At 45.4% G+C, this 10,562-nt stretch overlaps 1 protein-coding gene across 1 annotated transcript in view; it reads right to left on the bottom strand.

Moving 5' to 3' along the window:
- Positions 1-8,733, bottom strand: part of TMED10 (transmembrane p24 trafficking protein 10) — a 36,337-nt gene extending 27,604 nt beyond the window's left edge. Inside the window, exon 1 of the mRNA XM_049770492.1 lies at positions 8,478-8,733. Coding sequence (XP_049626449.1) covers positions 8,478-8,702 — 225 coding nt within the window. The 5' untranslated portion in view covers positions 8,703-8,733. The remainder of the gene's footprint in view (positions 1-8,477) is intronic.
- Between the last annotated feature and the right edge of the window lie 1,829 nt (positions 8,734-10,562).

The raw sequence follows: 10,562 nt of genomic DNA on the forward strand, positions 1-10,562 counted from the left end.
ATAAAACAGAAGACCAGAAATTTCACATGACATTAGGAGCTTGCTAATTAAGCACCGTATTATGAGAAAAGTAGCGTATCAAGCTGAATGTAATGTAAGCCCAGAGGAGTAGTATTCAAAGAAAAGCAAGGTGTTCAGTATGGCTTGAAACAAGGATTAGGAAAGTGGGAAATAAAAGGGAGAACTGAATATATTGCACAGAAGAGGCCAGGGTTTGAGCATCGCCTAGTAATCCAAGAACGGCTAGGAATAACTCGTAAGCACTGAGTCAGAAGTAGTCCCTGAGTGGGTGGCCCAAAAATTAAAAAAAATTAATTAAAAATTAAGGTAGGGCCGGAGTGATAAGTGGGTAGGGTGTTTGCCTTGCATGCAGCGGAACCGGGCTGGATCCCATAGAGTCCCCCGAGCCTGCCAGGAATGATTTCTGAGTGCAGAGCCAGAAGTAACCCCTGAGTACCACTGGGTTTGGTCCAAAAACTAAAAAAGTAAATAAATAAAGAGGAAGGGAGAGAGAGGGTGAGGGAAGCTAAGAAAGTCTGTATCTATTCATTCATTCATTCATTCATTCATTCATTCATTCCTCATCCTCATTACTCAGTGTCAGGCATTTTGCTACACACTGGCTGTCAATGATAAATGGACAGTCTTGGCTCAAGAACTATCTGAGGAGATAAAGAACTATACAGCCACAACAGTGATACATAACAGATTTACACACTGTTCTTCCTAGAAAGGAAGGTGTTTTAGGCAGGGCAATTGAAGCAAATATTCCAAGATCCTTTCTTTTTTTCTTTTTTTTGGTTTTTGGGTCACACCCAGCGGTGCTCAGGGGTTACTCCTGGCTGTCTGCTCAGAAATAGCTCCTGGCAGGCACGGGGGACCATATAGGACACCGGGATTCGAACCAACCATCTTTGGTCCTGGATCAGCAGCTTGCAAGGCAAACGCCGCTGTACTATCTCTCCGGGCCCTCCAAGATCCTTTCTAAGAGCTGCCTTTTTCAGAACTAAAATGCCAATCCATGTGGCCAGATTTGGGCACTATCGAAACACCTTTAGCTAATTTCAATCTAAATCATGCCTGCTGGGTCCAGTGATACATGCATGACAAAAGGGAAAACAATGATGGTTCCAAGACCTAGAATGTGCTCTGACATATAGAAAGTAGCTGGCCTAATCAGATTCTAGAAGACTCCAGAAGCCGGAAGTAATGCACATGGAGCATCCTTGATCTGGGCAATGAATGGTCAGAATTAAAGAGGAACAAGTGAAAAAGGTTGCAAATTCTCTAACAGACTATTCTGGTGCATAAACTATGTTCTGTGGTCTGCATAATAAACACTTAAATTTTATTCTCATTTCTTTGTTTTATTCTCATTCTTCTTTGTTGCTTGTTTATTTGGCTGAGGGCCACACCTGCAGGTGCTCAGGAGCAATGCTGAGGGACCCTGGGCACCAGAGATAGAAACAATGCGTCCAGCAAATACTGTGTAATAGTCCTTTGAGTCATTTCCCAGGACCCCACATTTTAAAAAAGATACCTAGCCTGTGTGTGGCCTTGGAAATACCATCCCAACAACATGATGTGCCTCTAAGCTTCAACATGAGTGATCCCTAAACTCAGAGCTAGGAGTAAGCCCTAAGTACTACCAGGTATGGCCCCCAAACCAAAAGAAATAAGAACTAGACAGACAAACGAACTAGGTAGACTGACAAATGAATGGGACTGACTAGGTAGGTAGGTAGATAGATATAGATATACACACAGGATACCTTGGATCCACAAAACAGCGATGCTACCAAAGCCTAATGAGATGTGTCAAAGGATATAGGAGTCAAAGAGACAGAGAGAACACGATGGAGGAAAGCAAACCGTATGGTATTTCAGCAGTTGCCCTGCATGTCACCATCCAAAGTTCAATTCCAGATACCTCATATGATCCCTTAAGCACTGTGAGAAGTGACCAGCCAAAGCCAGGAGTAAAGCCCTAAGTACTATCAGGTATACCCAAGCCACTCTTCCCCCCAATTAAATCAAATAATTAAAAGCTGAAACAGAGGGATAGGGAACAGAGAGGTGGCAGAGATAGTACAGGAGTCAAGGGGCTTACTGCATGGTCCCACAAGCACAGTCAGGAGTAGGCTGTGAACACTGCTGGGTCTGCTCCCACCCCACTCTGAAACAGGCAGAACCGCTTGTTGGTATGGGATAGCCTCCGGTGGTAATGCTGGGATTACATTACTGATATGTGTTTCCCAAACTAGATTCGTCAACCTCAGTGCATGCACCTTTAGGGGCAGACAGTATAGCAGGTGGGGTGCTTGTGTTCTGCAAGCAACAGACCTGGATTCAATTCCTGGCAGCACACAGTTCCCTGAGCAGAATCAAGTGTAGCCCCCCAAAAAACAAAAAAATGCACCTTTAGAATTAATCTTTTTCAGAAAATATGGAGATGAAATGATATCTAAGGAATGCAGTGACAAAACTAAAGTTTCTGCTGGTGCTTCAATGAATTCATTGTGAGCCAATAGTTTTCAAAAATAGTCTTTCCTTTCTCTTCCATCTCTTTAGTTTTTCTTTCAACTTTCTACTTTTTTTAAAAAGAAAACATGTTGCTTTTGATCTTCCTAAAATGTATTATTATCAGTTGTGTCAACTATGCAATGCATTTTTTTTGTTTTTTGGGTCACACCTGGCTGTGCTCAGGGGTTACTCCTGGCTATCTGCTCAGAAATAGCTCCTGGCAGGCACGGGGGACCATATGGGGTGCCAGGATTTGAACAAACCACCTTAGGTCCTGGGTCGGCTGCTTGCAAGGCAAACGCCACTGTGCTATCTCTCCGGCCCCATAATGCATTTAATTAAATTAAAAATAAAGAAACTACCAACACTTTATTATCTAGGCCAAATAAAGGTGCAGTTCATAATTTCAAAAAAAAAAAAAAGACTCCAGGGCCGGAGAGATAGCATGGAGGTAGGGCATTTGCCTTGCATGCAGAAGGTTGGTGGTTCAAATCCCGGCATCCCATATGGTCCCCCGAGCCTGCCAGGAGCAATTTCTGAGCATAGAGCCAGGAGTAGCCCCTGAGCGTTGCCAGGTGTGACCCAAAAACCAAAAACAAACAAAAATAGACTCCAATCCAATTGAAAGCATTTTAAAAAAAAAGTGGGGAAGGGAAAGCACTCTAGATTGGGATTTTTTTTTCTAGTCATAATTCATTTCATAGAGAACCCCAGCTATATAAAACAGGTATACAAATAAAACATTTAAGGATAATTAATCATAAGTATTTTCAAAAACAAAAGTTTCACAACCCCTATATTCATTTACGTATATGGTCCCACAGTTTAAGAAGCCAGACATTAAAAAGACTTGGAAGATATAAGAAATTAATTTAAAATCAATTTTGGAAGTAGGGGGATCTTTGGGGGCCAAACTCAGTGGCGCTCAGGAATTACTCCTGATGTATAAAGAAAACTACATGTGTAGTTGAGGACTGAAATGAGGTCAGCAAGTACCAGGATCTAGTACCTCAAGCTTTAAAAAAAAAAACATTTTGGGGGGCCGGATCAGTGGCACTAGAGGTAAGGCATCTGTCTTGCAAGTGCTAGCCTAGGACGGAACATGGTTCGATCCCCCAGCGTCCCATATAGTCCTCCTAAGCCAGGAGCAATTTCTGAGTGAGGGAATAGCCACGAGTAACCCCTGAGCGTCAATGAGTGTGGCTGAAAAACAAAACAAAAAACATTTTTGAAACATAGGGAAAACTGAACATAATTGAGCATAATTAGATGCATTGGAGTCACAAACACTGAAAGGTCATGTCCAATAATGCAGTGTCTTGTAAGCAAAAGGCTGAGTGCAGTATCTGTCCTGTCCATACATACCACTAAGAGCAAAGGGGGTGGGGTGGGGGGAAGACTATCATTGGCTCCCCCAATGCTACAAGCACATGGAACCCATATCAAGAACTACAAGGTAGGGGCCAGAGAGATGGCACAGTGGTTAAGGCATCTGTCTAGCAAGCGGCCGACTAAGGATCAACTGTGGTTGAAATCCTGTCATCCCGTGTGTTCCCCCATGCCTGCCAGGAGCGATTTCTGAGCAGAGCCAGGAGTAACCCCTAAGCACCGCCAGATGTGACCCAAAACAAAACAAGCAAACAAACCTAGAAAGTAATGTTCGTGAGCACTGTAACCAAGTGTCACAACAACAAACAAGGAGAAAGGAAAAACATAAAAATAAATTGCTGATGTATAATAAACACATAATAGTGTGACTATGTTAAAATTTTGCTGTTTATTTTATTATTTTTATTTTTATGGGGGGTGTCACTCCCGGCTGCACTCAGGGGTTACTCTTGGCTCTATGCTCAGAAATCGCTCCTGGCAGGCTCAGAGAACCATATGGAATGCTGGGACTCGAACCACCGTCCTTCTGGATGCAAGGCAAATGCCCTACCTCCATGCAATCTCTCCGACCCTTATGTTGGAATTTTTAAGAGATTCAAGCTGAAGAAATAAAATGCCATGAAACCCAAGATTTAATTTGAAACAACACTGTATAAAATGAGAAGCGGGAGCAGTTAAGACTTGTTTACCAAGAAGATCTTGTTACTGGACAATGTATATACCATGGCCTCACTATATTATAATTATTTTGCAGTGCCAGGGAACAAATTCAGGAAATCACACATACAGAGCAAAAGTTCTGCTGCTAAGCTTCATCCTCAGTTGTACTATTCTTTATAAAACTGAAAACAAGGGGTCGGAGAGATAGCATGAAGGTAAGGCGTTTGCCTTGCATGCAGAAGGACAGTGGTTCAAGGCCCAGCATTCCATATGATCCCCTGAGCCTGCCAGGAACGATTTCTGAGCATAGAGCCAGGAGTAATGCCTGAGCGCTGTTGGGTGTGACCCAAAAACCAAAAAATAAATAAATAAATAAATAAATAAATAAATAAATAAATAAATAAATAAATAAAACTGAAAACAAGGGGACGGCGTGACAGCACAGTGGTAAGGTGTTTGCTTTGTATGCTGCCAACACAGGACGACCCAGGCTCAAATCCAGATATCCCATATGGTCCCCTGAGCCAGCCAGGAGCGATTTCTGACAAGGGGTAACCTCTGAGCGACACTGATGTGACCCAAAAACCAAAAATAAAATAAACAAACAAAAAAAACCCTGAAAACAAAGACAATCTGAGTTAGTTGATAAACATTTAAAAATGAGGAGCTAGGGGCTGAAGAGAGTACAAAGTTTGGGAGTAAAGTGATAGTACAGGAGTTAGGGCACTTGTCTTGCATGCAGTTGGTCATAGATGAGCATCAAAATAGTCATTCAAACAACCTCAAGAGTGAGACCAGAGTACAGAACCAGGGATAAGCCTGCTGCGCATGAGGGAGCCCAGGGTTTTGGGTCTCACACAACAGGATGTGCCCCTTCCCCTCTACATAAGCAAAAGGACTGGATCTCCACTACTCCTAACTCGTGTCCATTCATTGCTGCTATTCCCACTGGACATTCAGGTGGCAGTAAGTAGTCCCACAAGTAGGTTAGTGGCAAAGGAGCATGCAGAGCAGTCATGGGGAAAGCAAAAATGTCTGGGGAAAACTGCATGTCCATCTGCATTCTCCTGCTGCTGTGGTCCCTTCGGCTACCCTGACATACAGAAGCAACTCTTCTAGGGCTATGCCACTAATCCTTCCCGTGTTAAAGTGCTTACTTGAAGCAAGGCAATACACTGACAGTCTGGAGAACAAGAGCATTAAATACTTCCTGCGCTCGGGATACTAACAGTCTACTAAGGATGACAGGAACAAGCTTGAGAAAGTCCAAAATAAAACGAAAACTAAGTGGAGTTTAGGGTTCTGCTCAAAGTGGCTCAAGAAGACTGCAAAGAGCAACCAATAGATGAATCACCAGAAATACAGCTCTGTTGTCAAAAGATGAGACCAAGGTCTTCCTCAATGCTCAAATATTCTGATTCTATGCACATCCTTCAAAAAGCCAAAAAGCACAGGACTCAGAACATGATGCAACCGAAGGTGGGGCCATGAGCTTATGAAGCACACAATGTTATAAAAATAAAGTATATCTTCCAAATAAAATATAAACACATGGCAGATTTTACTACCACTTCAGAGGTTCCAATACTTTACAAGTCAATTATGGTCTTAGACCAGAAGCTTCATTAAAAAGTGAAATTTTAAGGGGCTGGAGCAGTGGCGCAGTGGTAGGAATGTTTGCCTTGCACGTGCAGACCTAGGACAGACCTTGGTTCTTGGTTCGACCCCCGGTATCCCATATGGTTCCCCAAGCCAGGAGCAAATTTCTGAGCAAATAGCCAGGAATAACCCTTGAGTGTCATCAGGTGTGACCCAAAAAAAAAAAAAAAAAAAATTTTAAGCTTGGTGGTAGAGCATGGTTTGTTTTTGTTTTTGTTTTTTTTGCTGGTTTTTGGGTCACACCCAGCAGCGCTCAGGGTTTACTCCCGGCTCTAGGCTCAGAAATTGCTCCTGGCAGGCTCGGGGGACCATATGGGATGCCGGGATTCGATCCACCATCCTTCTGCATGAAAGGCAAACGCCCTAACTGCAAGCTATCTCTCCGGCCCCAAGTAGAGCATGGTTGGGTTCTGTCTCTAGCACTGTTATCTCCCTCCATTGAAAATAATAAGTCTATGAACATTCCCTTTTCTTTTTTTTCCCAAGAGAATGAATAAAATTACCTAAATCATAGCTGAACTAACACTATCTTTCAAAGATCTGGCCAGGATTGGAATGACAGCTTCATAATTAGATAGAACAATTACCCAGCATATACGAGACCCTGACTTAATCAATCCTCAAAACAACACTCCCTCGGCACTGAGGACGAAGTTAAAAAAAATCATACAAAGATCTGGCCTGCCACCCTAAGTGTTAAAATGGGACCAAAGAGGCTAAGTGGTTCTCAGCTGGGATGTCGGTGAAATTCACACCTAACACTTAAGACTCTGAAGTACCAGAATGGAAAAAGACAACAGTCACTAGTACCATGTTTTGATCAATACAGAACTTTCACTCAGGCATAAAAAATATCTGAGTAGGAGAAATAGAATGCCTGCAGCGACATCTTGTTCAACCTCATAATTTGAGGGGGAAAAATGGATGGTACCAGGACCAGATAGTCGTATGAACATTTAGTCACTGGAAATTAAAAAATGATCGGACTTGAACACCAAACCCAAAGCCAACGACAAGAGAATCGATATCCAATCTACAACAAGCTGTGCAAGTGGGGAACAGTTACACTAGCATCATGGCGAGGGGGGTAAAGGAGGGAGTAATGGGATACATGCTGGGAACAGAGGTGGAGAGAGGACAACATTGATGGTGGGAATGCCCCTCATTCATGGTCTCTATGTGCCTTAAATATTATTGTGAAAGATTTGTAATTCACTTTGACCACAATAAAAATTCCCAAAAAAAGAATGCCTGCCTCGAATACAGGCAAAGGGTGAGGGAAGAGGGAGATGGGGGTGGGCATTGGTGGTGGGAATGTTGTACTGGTGAAGGGGGGTGTGTTCTTTTGTATAACCAAAAGATGCTTAAATAAAGATATTTTTAAAATATGCATATAAATGGAAGAGAGCACACCAACTGCAGCAATTGCAGCAAAATTAAGCATCCTCCCCACTTCCATCACCAGTTTGCCTCCCAGGCTTCTCTCTCTAAGGCCTGTTTCCCCAGGTAGAGCCCTTGCAGAATACCTCCCTCAGTAGATCCTCAGTGGATCCGGGTAGGAGCCTTACAGAATCCCTTCCCTCAGTGGATCCCGGGTAGAGCCTTGCAGAACTCCCTTCCTCAGTAGATATCCCTCAAAAATCCCGGGTAGAGCCTGCAGAACTCCCCTCCCACAGTAGATCCCTCAGTAGATCCTGGGTAGAGCCTTGCAGAACTGCCTCCCTCAGTAGATCCCTCCGTAGATCCTTGCAGAACTCCCTCCCCGAGTAGATCCCCATTGGATCCTTTTGGAGCCTCGCAGAACTCCCTCTCTCAGTAGATCCCTTCGGAGATCCTTGCAGAACGCCCCCCCGCAGTAGATGCCAAAGATAAGCGCGTTCTAAGAAACCCGCACCCCACACGCTCAATCCCAAACAGGTGTCACTCTTCCCGCTCAACTCAAGGCCTGCGTGGCCTCTGCATGCAGGCCTGGCCTTGGTGCTAAGGCTTCGGGTGCCAGAGAACGTTCCAATTCCCAGCACAGAGGGTCCCGGGTCCCCACAGATCTCGACCCAGGAGCACCCCAACTCCAGACCATCCCGAGGATGCTCCCCGGGGGAATCCAGGCCCGGCCCCGCCCCGCCGATGCCAAGGAAACGGGGTGAGGGGGCGGACTCGACGTCGGGCTTGGGAAGGGAAGTCGGGGCGACCCCACGGGCCTCTCGGAGCCCCGACAGACCCCCAACACCGAACCTCTGGGCCCGCACCTTGAGGTGGGTCCGCAGGCCGCCCTCGCCCGCGGGCTGGTCTGTGATCTCGTACGAGCCCGTCACCAGCAGGTCCTTGTGGATCTCCTCGCGCAGGCACTTGCGCGAGTTCACGGGCAGGTGGAAGGAGATGCCGAGCACCGCGCTGGGCCCGAGCAAGAGCAGCAGCAGCCACGGCAACGGGCGCGGGCCTCGCCGGGCGGCAGGGCCGGACGGAGCAAACATGGTGCCGGAGAAGTGCTCACCACCCCGGGCCTCCAGCGCCCCGGAACCAGAAGCGCCTGCGCGGCTCACCTCTGACCTGCGCCGTGAAGCCGCCGGCGCCATGTTGGAGATGGGCACTGACGTTTAGAATTTATAGAAAAGCCTTTAGGAAGACACGGAAATCTACCGCGGCGCATTCAATCCATAAGTCTAATGGGTTGGAAAAGGTTTTTGTGAAGTTCTATCGCATAAAATAGCTTTTTAACGGAGATTAGGAGTCTTTCAGGCGGCCATGATTACTAAGGGCAACCCGGAAGTAGTTCTGGTTTGACTTCCGGAAGTCGTGCCTCTGTGTTTGGAGGCCAGGGATGCCATAGTAACCAAAGCCCCAATGGGAGACAGACACAAGGCCCTTTCGTCAATCCCCGCCCATCTGCATCTCTGGCTCCCGGCTGGCGGGGCGGGGGACAAAGACGGTGGCACCTCCACGGGCTGCCTAGTAAGGTTGACAGTCCGGATGTGGAGTGTTTGAGCGGTAAACCCAGGTGCGCGCTGAAAAATTCTGGCTGACCATGTGGTGAGCCCAGCCGGGCCTGAGGTGAAAGAAGGTGAAAGAAGGTGTGGAGGTGCCCTGGTGCCCTGGTGCAAGTGAGATGGGCAAAGCATCCGGATCAACTTCGCTGTTTGCATTCGCCGGTCCTCTGCTGTCATAAATGGCAATAAAAAGATCAGGGGCAAGAGAGATGGTTTGCCTTGCTCGCGGCCAACTCAGGTTCGAGTCCCCCACATCCCATATGTCTTGTCCCCAAGCCTACTAGGAGTAATTTCTAATCGCAATGCCAGTGGTGTGACCCTGAGCGCCGCTGCGTATGATGCAAATAAACAAGTAAGCACATAAATAAGAAAAGTCGTTAAACTAATTCGAACTTTAGAGTTGAATAAAAATGTTTTAGTGCTGTCAGAGGATATGCATTTCCTACATATAAAAACATAAAAAAAAAAAAAACCCAGCATGTATGTTTTATGGTACTTAGCTTGTTATTTTACATTTTTGTTTGGGGTTACACCCAGTAGTAGGTAGTGCTGGGAGCCACTCCAGGCTCAATATGGGGACTGCTTTTGGAAGTGCTCAAGGGACCATGTGATGGAAGGGAATAAGTAATTCATATAAGGCCTTAAAACCCGTACAATCTCTAGCCCTGCTTTTTAAATACACACATACTTTAGGAATAAAGTAGGCTAGTTTGTAGTAAGCAAATATACAAATTATGCTTTTTGTTAATTATGCTTTCTGGGGCCAGGAGGTAAGAGTGCCCACCTTGTCAACTAGAAGCCAGCCCACATCACCCCAAGTGTGATCTTAGGCAGCACCCAGGTTCCACAGCCAATGTGCAACTTCTGCAGCCACAGCCTCCAAGAACAACAAAAGGGGAAAGGAGAAAATAAAACACTTTTTTTAAACAGATGGGTGTTTTGGACCTACTATGTCTCAGACACTAGCTGGTACATGAATCCCGATGTGTTTATAGATGTAACCAACCATGATCAGGGTGTTTCAAATATTCAGGCTTCAGGGAAAAAGGAAGAAGAAAAAAAGAGAATACACAACAGCCTCTCTGTAAAATCTTTATGGACTCTGATGAATGTTTAGTGAGCATTTGCACAAGGTGGACTATCTGCTGCTAGCAATTTAAATGATTGTTCTGTATTTATAACTACTTTCTATCCATCTAGTCCTTTTCCTGGAATGGAAGTTCCCATAAATAAAGCAAATACAGGGCCGGTGAGATAGTACAGAGGTAGGGTGTTTGCCTTGCATGCAGAAGGACGGTGGTTCAAATGCTAGCATCCCATATGATCCCCCAAGCCTGTCAGGAGTAA

Source organism: Suncus etruscus, chromosome 3 (assembly GCF_024139225.1).
Source record: "Suncus etruscus isolate mSunEtr1 chromosome 3, mSunEtr1.pri.cur, whole genome shotgun sequence".
Taxonomy (NCBI): Eukaryota; Metazoa; Chordata; class Mammalia; order Eulipotyphla; family Soricidae; genus Suncus; species Suncus etruscus.